The sequence below is a fragment of the Sarcophilus harrisii genome, chromosome 2 (assembly GCF_902635505.1).
Source record: "Sarcophilus harrisii chromosome 2, mSarHar1.11, whole genome shotgun sequence".
NCBI lineage: Eukaryota > Metazoa > Chordata > Mammalia > Dasyuromorphia > Dasyuridae > Sarcophilus > Sarcophilus harrisii.
In genome coordinates this window covers 131,454,179-131,475,842 of record NC_045427.1, presented here as the reverse complement: position 1 = coordinate 131,475,842, position 21,664 = coordinate 131,454,179, and the positions used below count along the sequence as shown (strand labels likewise).

General features: G+C 34.3%; 1 protein-coding gene across 4 annotated transcripts in view; it reads right to left on the bottom strand.

Annotated features, from left to right (window-relative positions):
• Positions 1 to 21,664, bottom strand: part of PSD3 (pleckstrin and Sec7 domain containing 3) — a 580,732-nt gene that overhangs the window by 80,619 nt on the left and 478,449 nt on the right. For all 4 annotated transcript variants that reach the window (XM_031950819.1, XM_031950820.1, XM_031950822.1 and 1 more), the window contains exon 11: positions 14,852 to 15,042. In XM_031950819.1, the coding sequence (XP_031806679.1) occupies positions 14,852 to 15,042 (191 nt within the window). The remainder of the gene's footprint in view (positions 1 to 14,851; positions 15,043 to 21,664) is intronic.

The following is a 21,664-nucleotide window of genomic DNA, read 5'->3' as shown; positions in this document are numbered from 1 at the left end:
ATAGATCCATAAAAATTGAATAATTCTAACAGATGTCATTATTATCGAACACTTAATTTCTATGAGAAATATAATTTTCACATCTGAAAAATATGGTAAAAGAAATCAAAACCACATGGGAATGGAATGAAGTACAAATCATTCCCATTATCCTGTCTGTACCAATATTGCTTCAGTAAGTCTACAAAAAAAAAAAGGAACTTACATCTTTTAATATTATTACTTTTACATTTTTATTCAATTACCCTTTCCATTCCCACCAAAAAAATTTTAAGTTCACCTCAACAAAAAGAGTCTTCACAAAATTAAACATAAAAAATTATTAAGATGGAGAGGAACACTTCTATCTGAACTTCAGCCAAATAAGATGAGAAGAATGAGGGATCAACAACAATAGCTGAAATTTATCTATTTGGTCCAGACCAATGATTTCAATGGTGCAGGGAATTCTTGCTTTGAGAATTGCCTTGATGATGTGGATGCATAATTCCATAATGATAAATAATCTAGGATAGCTGTTTGGGGAAAGTGAGAGGTTAAATAGTTTGCCCACAGTAATTTTATACCAAAAGTGGAAATTGATTTCACGACTTCCTGATTTTAAGGCTAGTCTTCTATTCATTAACGCAGGAGTGGGGAAACTATTATAGAGCACCAAGATCTGACCCACTGCTGTTTTTATATAGTTAAATATCTAAAAATATTTATTACATTCTTTAAATATAATAAAATTTAAGGGTCAGATTTAGACCTCAGGATTTGCAGAGTGGGTTACCACACAGTCTCTCAGTTCATATTTATATATCATAGCATTTTAAATCTGGTAAAGCATTTTTACAAATACTGTGTCATATAAGTGCTACAATAACACTATGAGGAATGGTGTCATTTATATAGTACTTTTAAGATTTTCAAAATGACTTTTTTGTAAATATCATAACATTTTATTCTTACAGCACAACTCTGGGAATTAGACACTACTATTCATGCCCATTTTATAGATAAAGCAAAAAAATACCGTGTCCAGAGTCACAAAGCTAGTAGATATATGAGACTGGACTTGAACTCTAGCTTTCCTGACTCCAGGTCCAAGCACTTTACTCCCCATATCACCTACAACATTATCATTCTTAATATTAATAATTATTCTAGTAATTAATAATTATCATTATATACAACATATTTTGTCATAATGATAAATTATCATTATATGCATGACTTTAAATTATGTTGTTTATATATATACTTTATTATTACTTCTAAGATGCTAATTTATTTTTGTTATTATTATCCCCATTTTATATAAGGAGACTAATGCTTAGGTAAAGTGGATTGCCCATGATCATACTGCTAGCAAGTAACAAAAGTTAAGATTCCAACACTTTCTGGACTCCAAACATTATACAATGCTTTTAGGCAATTAATTATAATTGGGTACCAAAATTCTCGAGAAAGTAGGGAAGGGTTGTAATTTGTCTCCATAGAAAAAGTACACATCTTCTCAAAATCAAGCATTCTTGAAATATCAAGGAAAAGGCAGGAGTCCAAGGAAGGAGACAATAGAAAAAAAAAGAAAAATTACTAGAAAAAGAAACTGAACTTCATGTTCTAAAACTAGTTTGGATCAAATAATAAGTGCCACAAATAACACAAATTCTGAGAACTCTTTTCTTGCTCCCATGCCTTGTATACAAATGTTTATAGGGTGACTGCACTAATGTCTAATAAAGTATGGAGGAATCAGGAAAATCTGAACTTTAGTCCCAATTCAGAAGACAATTTCTTTCCTTCACAGTTCCTCAGTCTCATCATCTGTAAAGGTTAAATGAGCTCTAATGGCCAGATCTAAAACACTATTAATGCTATAATGAACCTGATTAGGATTTTTCTTCTCCATCTAAAAATAGCTTTTCTATAAATTAATACAATGTGATACTTGGTAGCCACCCACCCAGAACTAGGCCCCTTTTCTTCTTCTACAAAGCAAGAGAAAATAGATACAAGGAAAAAAAAAAAAAACTGCAAGATCCAAATTACTCAAATAAATGCCACATTTTCCTAAATTTTCAGCCATTAGCCAAGTTAAGTGGGATCCTGGGCTCCAGAACAGGGTTATTTTTGTTGTATCTTGATTTTCTAAATTTATTTATTCAAAATATATTCAGTGTTCCGTTTCATTATGTAGAAAAATGAGTCTAATGGTCCTTGTTTTGGTAGAACTCACAGGCTAGTAGGAGAATAAGACAGATAACTATAATAATAACATGATGAATAATGTTAGAATTAAAGTTTTAAGTGAGAAGTGTGATATTTGTACCAAACATGGAAATCAAGGGAAAAAGGGATATTTCAATCAAAGGAAACTGATTAAATAAAGGGATGGGTAGGAGACTACTCACTAGTAGAGATAAGGTAGTTTTGAACTTTACTTAGGGTTTCACTGAAGATTTCTGAGCAGAGGAATAATATGGTCAGATCTATGTAGGACAAAATTTATTCCAAAAGATGCATGAAATTTGGATTGGAGGAAGGATCAAATAGAGGTGGGATAATCTTGAAATGTTAAGAATGAGTTGCTCTGGAGAAGATTTGAGGGTGACCATCTTGCCATGTGAAAAAACAATTAATAAAACTGTCATTGCAGTTTAGAGAATAATTTCTGGTTCAAAAAGTAATAATGTATTTTCTGCATCTTATGTTTTCAACCTTTCCATTTTTCATTTTGATAAATGAGTGAATGAAGAACTTGGATGAGCAAACTTCAGAGTTTATGTCACTGCTACAAAATACTGTATTACAAAATTCCTTCAATCTACTAATTTCTAGTAAATACCAAAAAACAAACAAAAACAAAACAAAAAACACCAGACAAAAACAATCATATTTAACAAATATTCTACAGCCTGAATTTTTTGGTAAAAAATAATTCAAACCACTGTCCTTGTAAAGCACTAACAAGTTTGATGATGCTAAAGACTTATATAATGTGACTAGAACATCTAATTCCTTAATTGCTTCCTCTTAGCCTTTAAGTTGAGTCAATTATCTTCTATTCATGACACATTTTAGTATATATTTTATGTATAATTATATATTTTATGTATAATTATACACATATGTTTGTGTGTGTCTGTGTGTGTGTGTGTGTGTGTATATATTATCTTCATATACTGAATCAATAAAGAAAGAGGGAAGGAAACAAACTTTCATTAAGCTGTGTGCGAAGGCAATGTACTAAGCACCTTATAAACATTATCTCATTTGATTCTCACAATAATATCGAGTGGGAGGTGTTATATTATCTCATTTTATAGATGACAGGAGGTGACTGCCCAGTCATACAACCAGCATATCTCTGGGGCTCCCCCTGACTTTCCCAGAGCCATCACCCAGCCACTGCCAAGACTACAAGCTTAGCAACATGACTACCCTTAATTAAAAGTGCCTTAGGCAACAGGTTTGGAACATATTCGAAGGCCCTAAGTTTGAGTCACAGCTCCTAGATCTATTCAATAAGTGACCCTGGGAAAATGCTTCTGCCTTTGAAAGGCAGTGACTCGTGTCCTAAGCACTGGAGACTTGGATTGACCCTTATGTGTCATGATGTTAGATGATTATAGGCAAGATGGTGTCTCTGAATCATAAGTGCCCAGAGAACCAATCTCACAATGTGGTTATGAGGATCTAGTGAGATCAGTGTATGCAAAGATAGAAATATCACTGTTATTGCCATGATTAATAACAAATGCTATTTGACATTTTATTAAAAAATGATTCAAGTGAACATGCTGGCACACGGAAACCACTAAGTGCTTTTAATTATTTATCCTCTATATTTCTTGGAATGGTTTCTTAGTGAGATCATGAGCAAGACAAGACATAGAACTCTGAATTTTGTTTTTGATTCTCTGAAAATATCAATGAAGTTGTAAACCATGAGCATAATTTCATGTTAGTTTCATGTTAGAAACTTCAAAGGAGACCATACAGTTTGGATGATTTCTTTAGGATTTTATAAAACAGAATATTAGTCTGCACAACACAGCAAGAGATAATTTTTTTACATAATTATGTATTAACTCAGGAAAAGTTTTAGCAAAAACTAATGTGATATGCTGCTCATGGGAATATTCTACTTCTGCATCAAATGGTTTGGTTGCTTTGGGGGGGGGGGGTCATGATAAATCATGACTTTAACAGAAATTACAGGAATCTATAACTGAAGGGGAAGTCAAGTCAACCAGCATTTATTAAACACCTACCATGCACCAGGAACTATACAAAGCACAGAAGATACAAATAAAGGTACGAAACAATCTCTGCTCTCAAGAAGCTCATTATCCAATGGGGAAAACAACATGCAAATAAATAATTGTACAAAAAGGACAAATACAAGATAAATCTGCAGTGTCTCTGAGGGAAGGAATTAAGATTTGGGAGGATTGGGAAAGATTTCTTTCAGAAGAAAAATTAAAGGAAAGCATTGCAAATATTTCCAATTTAGTTCAGCTATATAACCAGGAAAACTTGAAATAGGAAAAATCAAAGTGACATACTGTACTCTGAGCCTGAAGGGCAGAAATTACAGAGAGGCAGAATTCAGCTTCACGTGACACACAGACTGATGAGAGAAGTAATTTCCATAGCATTTTAAGATTTATAAAATACTTAACATATATTAGCTCATTTAGTCTCAAAATAACTTCATGAGACAGGTATTCTCCATTCTCCTCTAAATATGAAAATAAGACTTAAGGAGGTCTTAAAGTGATGTGTAAGGGTCACCAGCTAGCCAGAAACGGGGAGAAACTAAGCCATACTCTTCCTAATTGCAAGACCAGTACACTCTCTATTCATTATTTACATGCTGGTCACTGAAATGTCTTCAGGGAGAAGTTGAATGAAAACTAAGGGGACTGCAAGTCTCCTGAAGTCTTAAGGGGACTCCAGGAAAGGGTTGGACATCCTACTCTAGGACTCTACGATTCAGTGTAGAGGGCCGAAACTCTGAAAAGGTATACTTAAGATCCTGACAGCAGGGTGCTTATAGTTAAGCACCTACGCAGTGTGATTGATGAGATAATGATTCTCTAATTAAGCACATACCTAGTTTGATATGGTGATGTAATGGCTCTTCTAACAGTTGGCCCATGCTCAGTGCGCTGTAGTGATGTAACCATACTGAGGTATTTAAGGGCTGAGAGACACAGATACAGCAAAGATTCGGAACTCCATTCCTGACCATCCTTGTGGTGGCTCTCCTGCCTTCGTCACTTCTGCACCTAAGACCAAGCCCATTCTGAGACCCTCCAGAGAACTAGCCCGGACATTTTACAATTGATTACTTTTTTAGGCAGGGCTGCTGTTGAAGGCCTGCCAACATTTCAACAATACACTATTGAATCAGGAAAAGCAAAAACTGGATGAATATCCAGATTTTAAAGAACTTTCTTTTATTTCTTTTTTAGCTCCAGATCTTTCATTGGCAACAGGGTCTCCAATGGAAAACGTAAGACATTTCCATTTGACCCTGTGTTGGTTTCATTAATGATGGATGGGACCGAGACAAAATGCTTATTAAATTAAAAGATGCACAAAACTAGAAAGAATGGCTAATCATTAGATTAATGGAGCCAGAATTCAAAATGATTTTTAAAGATCAGAACTCAAACTTTATCAAATAAGAGGGAATTTAATAAGCACAGTAACAAAAATATTATGCTTAGATTTTAGAGACACAGCTACATAGCAGTCTACCTAAAAAAAATGTCTGTTGGTTGTTTTGTTTTGTTTTTTATTGGACTGAAAGCTCCCAGGCTCAAATGATATTAGATTTGAAAGGATTCTAAGAAATCTATGTGAAATGAATTGCACATAAAGACACAAAGATATTAAGAATAAGTGCTAGAATTTGAACTCGGGCCTTGTGACTCTTAAGAGTTGGAGTTCTTTGCACAATATTCTGTTGCATGCTACAAATAGCATTTAACAGCATGAATCAAGAAAAGGAGATTTAGCTATCTTTAAGAATATCCAGGGCCGATATGTGAAGGAGAGTTCAGAATATGTTTGTTTCTAGATGCCAAAATGAGAAATAACAAGATACAATTTAGAAAGAGGCAAATCAAAGAGTTTGTTATAAGGAATAACTTCCTATCAACTAGAAATTCCAAAGTGGAATGGGCTTATTTTAGGAAGAGGTGGGACGCCTTTACTTGAGTTCTTCAAACAAAAGATCAATATGACTTGCCAAGTCTGTTGTGAAGGGATTCTGTTGTGAAGGGATTTTTTTTTCAGACTGGGCGTCCCTTTGAGGTTCCTTATAAATCTCAGATTATGTCTATTCCTCCTCTATGACTTTTAGGTTCCCTTTCTATAAAAGATGAATAACAATACTCATACTTTCTACTTTATGGAAATGTCATCATTAACAAATGCTTCTGTAACCTGCTAAGCTTCATTCAATAGTTTGTTATTGTGATTTTTAAAATTGAATTTTCAAGTTAAAAAATTGGGTTCAATGGCAGCAACATAAAAATTAAAAATAAAATGTTTAGGTGTTATTTGGATACCAAGGGTAACCAGAAAGTAACAATAATCTCATAAAGAAAAAAGTTCTTTTAAAAAATCATAGCATGGAAGATGATAGGATCTCATCTCCTCAGGACTTATATAAAAGCTTAAGTTTGCTGAGCACAGGATTTTAGGTAATGAGCTATCAAGAACCTATGGTTTAAGGCTACCTGTCAAAAAAAAAATCCATTGGTTTGGAACAGATTGATTCCTTTAGGCAGTTTCACTATACTGAGAAGAACTATGGTTTTCAAGGTAATCAGAAGGCATGAAAAACTGAATTCTGTAGGGAAGTTCTCTTAACTACCATGCATCATTATTGTCCAAAGACTTGAGCCAATTACAGAGACAAACTTTCCTATGCCTTATTGGAAACAACAGAACCTCAATGAATGCCAAAGCTTGACCTTGGATCAAAAATTCAAATCATATCAATTGCCCTGACATTTAGCTACTTTCCTATAAATGTAAAATGAGGAAAGAAAAGCTAGAAACCTGGTTTAAAAATAACTGCCATGGTTTTACCTCAATTTTTTTTTTGTTAAAGTGAATTTTCTAGCTGGAGGAGACAACTGTCTTGTGACAAAATCCCATTCCATTTTTATTATCTCTTAATTATAGTGTCAGTGTTCCCAGTGTTATACAATAGCTAAGAATTGTGTTGGCATTCCCATTATGAGATCTATTTTAAGCAATCTGTGACTCATAACATCAGCATTCTCAAATTTGATAGGTAGGACTAAATTTTCAAAACCTTTGACAGATGAGTGTGTAAGACCTAAGAAAACAGTTAACTACCAAAACCAGTCAGCCACAATCAAGTGTTCCTTTGTATATCAAACTTGATGAAAAGCAGCAAGGGTAATTAGCTATTTCAGGGTCAGTGAAGCTACATACACATACATATTGTGTATGTACCTACATGCATATGTATATACACATAGACATAAAACAACTACAGTTATAAAGTTAAAATTATATAGTAATAAGTTTAAATTATTTCAACTTTAAAAATTAAATTTATTTTAAAGCATGTATTGATTATAAAATTGTTTATAAACACCAAGCAAGCTTCATACATTTATAAAAATCATTTATTTCAAATTATAATTTAGGCTGAATAAAACTTATATATTAATTTCAAGTGGTAACTGAATACAAGAAAAATCTACAACATGATTTTTAGCCAGTCAACAAATCTGGTGTCCATTATGCATGAGCCAGACCTTGTGCTAAGCCCCTGAGATTGCAAAAAAAATGTAAAGGAAGGTAGTTCCTGCTCTAAAGGAGTACACAGTGCAAAATGCAAACAACTCTGTACACACATTGGACAGCTAGGTGATGTAGTAGACAAAGTGCCAGATGCAAAGTTAGGAAGACTCATCTTGAGTTCAAATATGGTTTTAGGTACTTACTAATTGGGTGATCCTGGACAAGTTACTTAATCCTTCAGTGTGCTCATCTGTAAAATGAGCTAAAGGAAGAAACAGCAAAGAACTGTAGTATTTTTACCAGGAAAATCCCAAATGGGACCATGAAAAGCTGGATACAACTGAACAAACACGAATGTAGAAACATTGTATAATTGAGGAAAAATAAGAAAAGAACTAGAGCAAAAGCACTAGAAATAAGAAGGATTGGGAGTAGCTTGGTGGTACAGTGGATAGAACCTTGGCCCTGGAGTTTGTATTTGTATTTCTAATGCAGAGTAAGCACAAAATAAGCACCTAATAAATGCTTTAATTATTCTAAAAACAAACTAAAAAAGCATATGGAATAGTGAAAAGAAAAATAAAGCAGTAATTAGAATGCCTCGGTTCCAGTTCCCACTCATCACTTATCAAGTGACTTTGGACAAGTGATCATCCCTCTCTGTGGGTCTTTTCATATATAAAATGAGGAGGTTAGATCAGATGATTTCTAAGGTCTGGTTCAGTTTAAAAATGATTTTCAGATAATTTCACCACCTTTTCTAATTAAACCCAAACACATGTGCTTCCAGGAATGGATCTTTACAATGAAATGAAATTTTTCCTAGATAAAATTTTCAATGAATTAGTTTTCCACAGGCCATTAATTACTCTCCAGAGAATAAATCTGCTATGCTTGCAGCTTCTGTAACTCTTAAAGGCAATAGAGACCACTCTACCAATTTAGTTATATGTGTGATATATTGCAAATAGCCTTTTTGCAGATTTACTGAAATCTAAAATTCTGAAAGACATTTGCAGCCACTCAAAACTAGGACTATTAGCTCCAATTTTAGCTAAGCAGATTAAACTGTTTTCAGAGTAGAAACTAGTTCTACTCTTTTTCTTTGCCTTTCAGAGTAATCAAGGAAAAGTTCTTAACATCTGAATACCTCATTATAAGAACTTTGTAAAGATTTTGTGGTTTTGCTGGCAGTGCTTATCCAAAGTCAGAGGTAATCTTACATTTATTTGCATTTGCTGCATTTGCATTGCTCTTTTTAAAGTATGTTGACAGTTTCATATTTTGAATTATTTCCAAATCTATTCAGCTCCCACCTGGCCAGTAGCAGACTGATAACCAGTACAAGTTTGGTGAAATCACTTTGTATCTGAGCTGTTCTCTTAAAGCCATCATGCTGAATAAAAATTAAACTAAGTAAAAGTAAGCTCTGAGGACCAGAGCTGGTCTGTTTATCTATTTCTAGCTCCTGGTCTGAAAAGTAGGTGTTTAATATATTTTATTCAATTGAAAACTTTTTTTCTTAGAGACTAATATAGAAACTTACATCTATCAGTCGACATACTATGTTAAATTTCAAATGTGATATACTTCTAAGTTAACTTTAAAAATAAACTATCAATTTAAGAATTTCATTGTAAAATAGTAGAATTGGCATAGTCATTTTAAGAATAGGAACAAAAAGCAGATGAATTAGTAGATAAGAAATGAAGAAATGATCAGCAGACAGATTTTTCAGTTTATTTATTTGGGCTGTTGCTGCAAGAATATAAAATAGGTATCCCTGGTAACAATAACAGCTAGGTCAAGAACACACTTGCCAAGCAACTAACCATAGAATGTTTCATAAAGGCTTATAGATACTAGCTGTTATTCTTGATGGCTCTGCATGAAAAAAAAAAAAAAAAAGCACATATTTGGGCTATTATAACATCCTCTTCCCCCTTCAAATTTTAATATTCTGCAAAGTAACTGGCATTATCATTTAACTTTTTTTCTGTAAGTTGTAAGCTTCTACTTTGTTCTCTACATACTGTTGTCCATCCAGGTACAGAAGCTCGAGAGCAGGGGTCGTCTCTAACAGAGTGTATTTTCCTATTAATAGACTCCTTGGTAATTAGTAAAATATTTAATAAATGAGAGGAATAGAAGAATAAAGAGACAGTGTTTCATCAGTCAAGCAAAATGGTGTGCAAACCCATTCTAACAGTATAGATACAGACCATTTTGGTTTAATAAATATGTCCCAGGGCAAGGTTTCAATAGAGTGTGACTTGTCCAGGATCACGGTCAATTGATCAGTCAAACAGCATTTATCATGTATTAGGCAGACACTGGACTAAGAAATGGGGTACAAAAAAAGGCAAAAAAAGGGTCTCTGATCTCAAGGAACTTACAGTCTAAGGGGTAGAGAGTGAGAGCTGATATAGTGGACAGTTACTAAAAGTCAGAACTTGAACACTCTATCCATATTATGCTGTGAAATCTATTGACACTGAAAAATAACACATGGTGGTCATATATTAGTATGCCAAATAAATATTCTGTAATTTAATCACTACTAAAGTATTATTACTTCAAAGAGACAGCATAATTTCTCTAAGTTCATGTAACAAAGTTTTCATCCTTATCTGGTTATGATTAAAGATGGCCTGCAGGAATGTGTCCAGTAACAGATTACAGTTAGGGAGCCATAGTGCACAGAGTGCGTGGGCTTGGAGTCACTAAGCCTGATCTGGCTCAGTTCAAATCCGACCTCAGACACTAACTAGCATACTTATCTCAGTTTCCTCATGTGTAAAATGAACTAGAGAAGGACATGGCAAACCACTCTGGGATCTTTGCTAAGATGGGGTCATGAAGAGCCTGAGGATTAAAAATGACTAAATAACAACATAGAACAATAGATTCCATAGTCCTTTTGTTAGGATCCACCTAACAACCAACCAAGTTCAAAGAGAGTAAGATATATTTATGCTCCAAAAGGATTGCTTTGTATGTGATTATATGTGTACTGTCTCCCCTAGGAGACTGTGAGCTCCTTGAGGAGCTCCTGGAGGACCAGGTCTATCTCTTGCCTCTTTCTGAATCCCCAACATCCATAGTAGATGCTTAATATTGATTGACTGGATGTAGGATGCTGATTCTCATGGCGACAGCAGCCGTCTGGTTATAAAAAGATTGTAATCTTCATTTCAAAAAAGGAAGAAGCCCTTATCTCTCATAGCAGCCAACTCTATTACACTGTCCTCTAAGGGATATGGTGAAGAAAGTGATGACCTTCAGAATTAGGAAGAACTGAGTTAAAATTCTCTCTCAAATACTTGCTAGCTATACCCCTTTGGGCCAGTCACTAAATTCTCTTCACCCCAGTTTCCTCATCTGGACAATGAGGATAATCCACAGACTTGTTGTGTGAAGATCAAGTAAAATAACATGAAAATGCTTTGCAAATATTAAAGTGTCATATAGATTGCTAGTTATCATTATTATATAGAGCCTGCTTTGCTTTCAAGTACATAATTGATTTAACATATGATTTCCAAAGCTGCCCTGCCTGTCTGAGATTCTTCCTGGCTAGTCTTTCTGTTCTCTTTTTGGAAGGATGGAGAATAGGGGACCATACCTGAGCTTTTTTCTGTCATTTCCCCCAAAGAGAAGAAAAAAACCCTTATAACAAATAGCAACAAAGTCAAACATTGGCCATGTCAAAAAAAACCAATAATAATAAATGTGTTACTCTGTGTGTAAATCTACCACTTCTTGTCTAAGGAAAAAAAAATTTTTTTTTTTTTTTACATCAGGACTGATTTTTATTCCTTTACAACTTCTTACTCATTACTCCTGGTTTGGTTCTTTGAGACTAATGCAAAATAAGGTTAACCCCCTTTTACATAACAGTCTTTCAAATACCTGAAGACTGCTAAGAGAATTCCTGAGTATTCTGCTTCTTGCAGACACATTCCAAATCCATCAATCTACCTACATGTGACCTCAACTGGAAGTTCTTCACAATCCACTCACCCCTCTCATCCTGATTTTCATACATAAACTTCTATAAGCTCTTCACAAAGGACTGACCCAATATGAAATCATAGAATATTACAGATAGTTACTAAGAGCCTTTAATCACCTCTTGAAAAATCTGCACCCATGCCAATTATCTTCATCAGAGACCATTCAATCCTAAACAGAAAAGGGATTGGACTTTGAGGAAAACTTTATTTTTTTAGAAAGTATGGTATTCTGAGGCAGCTAGATGGCACAGTGGATAGAGCACCAGCCCTGAATTCAGGAGGATCTTGAGTTCAAATCTGGTCTCAGACACCTAGTACTTCTAGCTGTGTGACTCTGGGCAAGTCACTTAACCCCAATTGCCTCACCAATAAAAAGTATGGTGCCTTAAATTTCTTGAAATGCTTTACAAAAAGAGGGTTATATAATAGAAAATAGAAGACCAGTTTTGGAGCCCACAGTCCTGGGCATGCAAAACTTGTTTCTGACACAAATTAGCTGTGTTCCTACTGGTAAACTACATAAATCTCTCAATGCTATCACCCATCTCTCAAAGACTATTATAGAAAAGTTGCTTGACTATATCTGTGAATGAAATGGTTTCATTGGTCTAAACCAAAAAAAAAAAAAGTGTTTTAACATTTCAAATCACTATCATAGCTGGTGTCACAGGATGCTTGTGTTAATTGTTGCTCTTTCTTTTTTTTCAGTCGTGTTCGATTCTATAACCTCATTTGGGGTTTTCTGGGCAAAGATACTGGAATGGATTGATATTTCCTTCTTCAACTCATTTTATAGATGAGGACTTGGAGGCAGACAGGGTTAAATGATTTGCCCAGGTCCTATAGCCGGTAAGTGTCTGAAGCTGGATTTGAACATGAAAATGAGTCTTCCTGATTTCCAGTCCAGGACTCTTATCTAGGATACTATAATTGAATTGCAGTCCCCACCCAATAAATTAGGAAGTATACCAGAGTTCCAGAGATACTTTAGTCACACATTAATAAAGTCACACATAGAGATACTGGAAGAGACAGAAAATGTTATAAGGAAACAGAGAGTTTAAGTGACTAAATAGCAGAACCACAATCTGAACCCAGATAAGATGACTCAAAATTCAGTGTTTTTCTACTATACTATGTTGCCCCTCATCTTATTTCTAGGTCTCTCTATTTCACCAAAGCTGACGTGTAGTGACTACTCATGGGCTGAAATCCCAATACCAAAACAGAAAATTTACCTTATTTGGGTTGGTTCAGCCCTATCTCTGCACCAGGAGGCTTACCACATTGGTATGTGACATAGCTCTAATGCAGCTTTAAATTCTACAACTTGGTGAATCTACCAGCCTTAGATTCTGTAGTAATAAGGGCTACAGATATGAGCTATACCTGCTGCTAGTTGGTTTAGGGAAGTTTTACAATTGTGGTAGCTGTTGTTTCTAACTTGACACAATCCAGAAAATACATATGCATTCCCGATTTAACTTTTTTAAACACTGCCAAAATGTCAAATTTAATGGGCCTGGTTAATACTGCTACTCCATGAGAGATCCAACCTGTGCCTTTAAACATGATTTGCCTCAGGGTGTTTAAATTTTTAAGCTGAGCACTTAAAATATAAGCAAATAAAATGTTTTTAGAATTCATGGTTCTTAAATATGTTTTTAAAAAATTATATCTATAATCTGCCAACTGAGCCCTCTGACTTGAAAACAAATATTAAAAGAGAAACAAAATTAAAGGTATCAAATCTAAAGGCAGCCAAAATGGTCCTTGGAGACAAGTTAATCAGAGTGCATGAGAAAATAATCTTTCTACATAGAGCTTTGACCTGAATATTCATTTACCAATCACATACTTCTACAGTACCTGTTAACAGAACATCTGGCCATGTTTACACATGTGTAAAAAACAGAACAGCTTTTCACCAAACTAATAAATATATCCCCACTGTCTAATTGCAAAAGGGTTCAGTAGATCACTGCAGCCAGGTTTTCTGAGAAGTAATAAAATCCCTAGCTTCCTTCAAGGTTAGTTTGGGAGCCACTGAACACTGGACAATAGCCTGAGTTTGTTAATTGGTGATCAAAGACAAATCCAGTTTCTAAAGTTTCATAAACTAAAAATGCAACTTTCTTTGCCATTATTCCCACCATTTTAAAACTTCAAAATGCACTTTAGTACAAAGAACCCAAAATCAGAGATCAACAGGTCTACAGACAGATCTATAATTAAATGGGTGTTTGAATAAATCTGCTAACCTTACTAAGCCTCAGTTTCCTTATCTGCTAAATGAAAAGTTAAAATTAGACTGCCTTTGAAATTCCTTCAAACTCTTAACATTCTATGATGCTAAAATCCTTTGATATAATATTGTCCTGTGGGAGGATAAATTGGGGAAGAATGCAGGGAAGAAATGTTATGGGATGGGGTTTCTGAGTAATCTCTAAACTACTGGCCTATATATTTCTTACTCTAAAAGATTTCTCAGCAAGGTCACCTAGAAGTGATCCATTTACTTTCAGTTTCTTTATACTGTGTCTTCTGGTTTAATCTACAAAAGACCATCAATATAAACATGGTGATATAAAAAAATAATATTTGCTAATAAATTTTATTAAAATAATTTATAAGTAACCTATTTATATAAATAATAAAATAAATAAAAAATATTTTGAAAAACATTCTGTTATGATATTTGAAGCAGGTATTCCAATAGAAAAAACACTTTCATATACCTTCAAGTTTTTTTTCCTACTTGATAATAAAAGAAAATCACTTACCTTTATTTGATTAAACTAAATGAATTCAATTCAATAAGCCTTTATTAAGAATCTATCATGTGTAATGAATCGTACTAAGCCCTGAAGGGGATACAAAGACATAAAAATAGTTCATGGTCTTATAATATAGAACTTACAATCTGATAGGCTATGCATGACTTTTATTACTTCAAATGGAATAAAGCGCAAAGGTATAATTCATTTCAAATCAGAATACAAATTTTATATATGGATAAAGTGAAAATAACAATAAACAAAATTGCTTACTCTTCTTTCCATCCATATCTGCATGGATTTTTCGAGCCAAAAATCCAGTTTTATAAACAGCAGCATTTGGGTCATGAGGAATATCCAGGAAGGGATTAGTGGTGCTGCCAATGCGACTGATGGTCTTTGGATGGGTTCCATTAGCCTTTTCATCAGTTCCTTCTGAAGATTTTCTCTTCTCTTCTTCATCTCTATTTTTAAAAAAGAAAAAAAATGTGGGGAGAGATCACAAAGATTTGGTTAAAAGCACATAGGGTCTACCACAACTTTAGAAAATGATGATATTCAGCATGTAATTTATTTTCTAATTGTTCTGAGGTCAGGAGGAGCTTGACTTTGGCCCAGAAGACAGAATGAGGACCAAATGATACAAGTTAGAGGAGGCAGGTTTTAAGTACATTTTTAAAAAAAATTAGAACTGCCCCACAACAACAGAATCTGCTTTAAAATATATACCAACAGTAACAGTATCCACATCACAATTCTATATGCCAAGTGGACCCTTGAAGAGTTTAACTGGAGGAGATAACAAAGCTTCAGCAAGATACAATTGTAATACTACCCTGAAGGAGCTAACAGTTGAGCAGGGATCACCCCAATATAGGATAGGATAATCATTGACAAATTTCCTTTCTGGGTTATTTGTCATTGTTGTTGTTTGATTGATCAGGAGTGGTTTTTTGGTCCAGACATATGACTTTGTTGGTGGAAGAAAAGTTCCTCTAGCAAAATGCACATTGTCCAAGATCAGGCAACTTTATAAATCTGGAAAGCTACTGGAGACCAAGAGAGCACAAGTGAGTTTCTAGGGTCATACAGGTATTCTATGTCACAGGCAATACTTCAACTGAGTGCTGAAAATGCCAATTTCGACTTTTTTTAGTACTTACATGGCATTTCTCTCATCTACTAGGCTGAAATTATGTTAAAAAAAACCAACAACAATGTGATGTGAGGTCTGAAGGTCTGGATCATCACTGATTGAAAGGAGATTAAAAAAAACTTTGTAGAGGTGAGAAGGCATTTGATATGATGAGTATGATTTAGGAGATACAGAACTGACCTCTAGTGACCCTGGAGGGTACTTAGTTCCACTCCCACCTGCCACCCCATATTTTATAGTGGAGGAAACTGAGGTCCAAGAAAGTTATTAATTGGCTTGCCCAGGATCATTCCCATAGTAACCATCAGAATTGAACTCAGGCCTTTTGACTTCAAAGGTAAGGATGTTTCGATTTTATAAAGATTCAATAGGAAAAAATGAGAATGGGGAGATCACTGGGATATCCTTTAAGTCCTTGAGAAGGGAGTCATTAAGGAAGGAAATGAGTAGTGATTATTCTGGAATGCTAACTCCAAACTGTTTTTTTAACATACTATGTAATCTTTTCATTGGCAAAGATCGCTATAAATGTTACCTCAATAGTCTTGGGGTACACAATTTTGAGCATGGGGGGGCCTATGCCACTTTGAATATCTCTTTCTCTCCAGGAGTAAAGTGCTTAGAGAAAGGAATATTAAATTAAATCAAATGGCTTCTAGCAATCTTATGCCTAAAATCAGACTACAGTTTCAACATTTTTTCTAACATTTCTTATCTAATCTTTTATACATATTTTATCTTCCCAATTAGAATGTATACTTCTTATGGGCAGACATGTGAATGAAACTTGCACTGGATTAAGTGAAACTGTGACAGGATTGGTGGGATTTTACTTGCTATCTACATAAGGGTCAAAAGTATAATATAAGAACACTTTGCCATCTTACATAGTTTACTTAGGATCATTTATTTTTTTAAAGGAGTTTTCCTATGCATTCTACCATGGCCTTCTAAGCTTCCTTCTAGTTTTAGATTTTATGATTCTAACAAGATTCCCAATAGTCTTTAAAGTTATCCAACTAAGACACTAAGTCTTTAACGTTTTTCCCTCAACAAATGTTTAAAGCAAGTTTAACTTAGCTAAGAGATAAATGTATTTATTGAATTCAATGATAAGTCTCATTCAGTTAACAATGGCTTGAAAAACAGTATAACGCCAATCAATGCAATGATAGATTTAGGTGGGTAGTATGATTCCCAAGTTGAAACTTGCTACCCACCTCTTGAAAGAGAGGTGATGGACTCCAAGTGCAAAATCAGACATATTTTTGGGTATGACAAATGAGGAAATCTGCTTAGCAATATGCAAATTTGCTATGAAGGTTTCCTCTTTATCTCTCTCTCATTCAGTCAAGGGCTAGGGAAATAGAAAGAAGGGGAAAGATAGGATAGTTAATTGAAAAAAAAAATGCTTCTAAATTACAAAACAAAATGGGGGAAATCTTCTAGGCAAGGTAACATAGAAGGCTTAGCTGGTTGAGAAGATCTGGAAAATGTAAAACCAGAAACATTTCTTATATGTTATGGCTATATTAAATTCCTGAGTCAGTCTAATTCTATTTTTCTAAGAACTTGATTACTACAGTTTTTTGGCATAACTTCGGCAATAACAATGATAAGATGATATATATTTGACCGATTTAAAATGCTAACTATCTTACTAAAAGGATAATTGTAATCAGAGGAAAAAAATTTTTGTAAGAGATGGATGGTGATTCAATGGTCTTAGGACTTACTATTGAAAATGACTTTAGTAATCAAATAGAGAAACTAGATATACATTTCCAAATATAAATATTTAAAATGAGTAAATAGTGAACAGTCAAATCTTTTATACAGGACCAGTCCATGCACTCTGACTTGTACCATTTCATTATGAATGTGTACTACTAATAAAAAGTAAAGGAAAATCCTTATCAGTTAAACTGGGACAAATTAAGTGAGCTTAATAATAAGTGTTTGTAAATGCAAAGTATTTTCAAGTTTTCAATATTTTCTTCCATGGATTATTCTCATTTTATACTCAAAATTAATAAGCAGGTTATTATGTTCCTACAGGGCATCAGTAATATCTGAATTGAAATAAGCATCATTCCCCAAACTCAAATTGCAAAAAGAAAAAAAAAAAGCAACTATGATAAAATCTTATTTCAATATGACATTTGTTTCCATAAACATTCTTATTGTTAAATAACTCCATAAAGGAATCACTACAAAGATCTAAAGTTCAGCTATCTGAAGTTTTCTTTTCAATACTGATCAAAGATTTCATTATTGGTTTGAGAAACTTGGGAATAACCATGTTATAGAAATTCCCTCAACGACACAAATCAGCAGCCTATTAAGAAAACTTCTACGAACCCTGACAAATCAAGGGATTTCCCAATTTCACACATTAAGTCTGTGTCCAAGACAGGTATGGAGCCCTGGTCTTCCTGACTTCAAGACTGACTTCAGAGCTATGTGGTATCTCTCCAATCAGGGCAGATATTATTCCCATTTTGCAGATTTAAAAACTGAAGCTCAGAGAAAGTTGATACCTTATGCTAGATTTCAAGACTAAAAAGTAGCAGGATTAGACACTTCAATGAAATTTTAAGATACCCACAAAGTCCTACTTTAGTTTTCCTTATGAGGTAATGTTGTCCTTGTGGTACTTGAAAGTAATGATAGTAGAACACAAGCCCAAGAGTTCTTCTATCAAGATGGAAAGACTTTCCAATATGGTTCTAGCAACAGGCTTAGTCTGCTTTTCAAGGAGAAGTTATGGTTTTAAACATAGAAAAGCTAATCACTAGTAGGCTAGTAATGGGATGAACTTGTTTAGCACTGGCAACCAATTTAAAAAAATACAAAATAGTCTTGTGTATTTAACTTGGGCTGCTGCTCCTTGACAGCAATTAAATTCCACAAATTATATAATATTTTTGTATGTATGCATGTATGTATATATGTGTCTATCCTTCCATCCATTTATCCATCCTTCCATCTGTCTTTCTGTCTGTCCATCCAACTATTAGACAGCCAGACAGCAAAGCACTTGAAGGCCTGGAGTCAGAAAGACCCAAGTTCAAATGCAAGCTCACAGATAAACTATGTAACCTTAAGCAGATTATTTAGTCTGTCTGTTTCAGTTTCCTTGATTGTAAAGCAGGAATAATAATATCTACTTGCTGGGCTACTATGAGCATCAGAAGAGAGAAATATTTGTGAAGTGCCTGGCAACACAGTAAGTGCTTAATAAATGCAGTCAGCTGTTGGCATTCCCAAACTTTCTAGGTAAGTAGAACCTAAACAAGCTCATACTTCCCAACACAACTTTCAAGAATTTGAGATCTCTTCATACTATTGAGGAATTAGATTGGTATTTTGACATTTCAATAAATAGTTGGAAAAAGGTTAAAAATTTCTAGTCTTGGAAATTATAATTCTATTATATTCATCAAAAAAAGAGCCATTTTAATACTGGCAATAATAACCTCACACAGAATACAACTAATACTTTAATTTCATCTTCTCCTTTCTCTTTTGAAACTTAAAAGTCTTGAGTTTGGGTTTGGTTTTTTTGTGGGGGGAGGGGGGGAGAGGTTTAAGCCTTAGTCTTGCAAAGTGTGATGGCCAACAACTTTAGTTAATCGGATCAAATCTCCTACACTCCTTGCTTTATTAGAAAACATTACTAGTATCCAACAGGGGACCTCTGAAAGCAGTAACTACTTTTCTTAAACTCTCTACCTGAAGCAAATAAATCAATAAAAGTTAATAGAATATAAATTGAGACACCAAGTTACAGATTATAAAAACAAAATTCACTTCTACTTTTGAGAATCTATGACTCGCTCTGAGACACTTTGGTAGATCATTCACTGAAGATGATGCAATAAAAGATTTCATGAAAATGACAATGGGGGAGATGAAATGGAGTTCTTTGTCCTGACTGGGGTGGTGGGGGGATCAATTTAAAAAAAAAATTTCTGCAAACTTCTGATGTACCAGAGCTTTGTAGGGTGCTTAGTTCTCTCTGGGCAGAATAACCTATCTATTCTTAACACTGCACTTCATTTAAAAAATGATAAAAGCAATAAATAACCTTTACACTTTGAAGTTTTAAGTTTAAGTTTCTTTTGAGTTATGTGCCATTTATGTCATGTGCCTTTTACTTCTGGAACTCTGAAAAAGGACTCAGATTTGTGATATTAATATAATGAGAATCTCATTATCACACTCAACCATGCATGCAGAAAGAAATCCAATTGCCTTCACAAAGATGTCAAAATGGATTGTTTGAAAAACAACACATTTCAAGAAAACATGAAGATACCATTCTCGAGCCTACTTACTCTAATAGGTTTTGCAGTCATTGACCTCAAGGAGAGTATTTTGTTATCTGACAATCTAAGCTCCAAATGCACAAATACTATAACCCAATAATTTGGAGTTGAGAGGTGGGTTAGGGTAAAAGTTCTCATATTTAAATTACATATTTTTCAAAATATATAAATGGAATTATTACCTGATCCACTCTTCCACAAATTAATAATTTACAGCTATATAAAATAGCTACAGCATTAACACAACACACTAAGGTACATACTAATTTTTTCCTTATGCCCTCTCTGATAATGTCAATTTGTTTCTTTTTTGGGGAAAGGGAGAGATTGGGAAAGTATCTGTATGGATGACTATAGTGTAGATAAAAGGGCTATCAGCTGGCTACATGTCAGGAGACCTGGGTTTTCTTTCCAACTGTACTTCCAGTTAGCTGGATGCCTTGGGCAAAAATCATTACTTAAATAACAGACTCTTCAGTTTTCTCATTCATAAGAGTAAGGGAAAGACTAGATGAACTTTAAGGGCCCATTCAGATTTAACTATAGTTCTAGATATTTTCCAACTGGGCCCTAATGACAGTCAGGGATACCTGATAGTTCACATTTCTGAAAGTCTAAGGAAACTCTTAGGTAAAGAAGTAATTAATTTTGGACCTGAGTGTATACATTAGAGTTTATAAATCATAGCACTGGAGAGTTGTTGATTTTTAAACAGAGAGATCATAGACCTCTGTTAGAAATGACTCCAATTTTGTATTCTTATTTGCCAAAAAAGCTTAGAGTAGTTACTATTTTCCCCTGAAATGACAGAAATTTGGCTTACAGATATAATTAGACACATCACTGTACTTAAAACCGGTGTGACTTGTGAGCCTGTGTGACATTTTATCCCTTTAGGAAGGCAATGTACACCCAACATCTATAATATGCTCATAGACAGGCTAAGATTATCATAGGGCTTCAGGGGGTTTTGAGGGTTACTACATTAAACAAGGAGATTTCCACACACAGAATGTGTTACCTCGGCCTCCTACACCCAACAAGGAGCCACACACAAAGATTTAATGTAATTCCACAAGCTTACTTGGAGGCAATGCTATTTGAATTATCTGAAAGGTTTCATTATGCCCGAGATGGAAGATGTATCTAGAGAGTCTATTTCCTGTTCTTCTGAGGCCTCCAGCTTCCTCATCTTTTCTTAACCCATGTTCTCAGAAGCACAAGAATTGAGATCTATCAATGCCCATGAAGCATATTAGGTAGCAAAAGGCCATACCCAGGATGCCGCTATAAAGAGTTGGGTTGATGGCCTCAGTACAATATAAAATGTCATGTGGATGGGTTAGTTTTCAATGTGAATCAGACCTGGCATGCTACATTCAATCATAACATATTATTATACTCTCACAAAGAATATGACAAGTTGAAGACAAGTAACTTTGGGGGAAAAATTTAGATAATTTTTAGATTTTTTTTTTTAAAGCCTTTAAACAGGTATTTTTTCTACTCTGAAATCTTTAAATACCATTTCCTTTTATGGGAGAATAATATTGTTGAGTTCATCCATTACAAAGAGGACCAATGATAATCATGGGGATA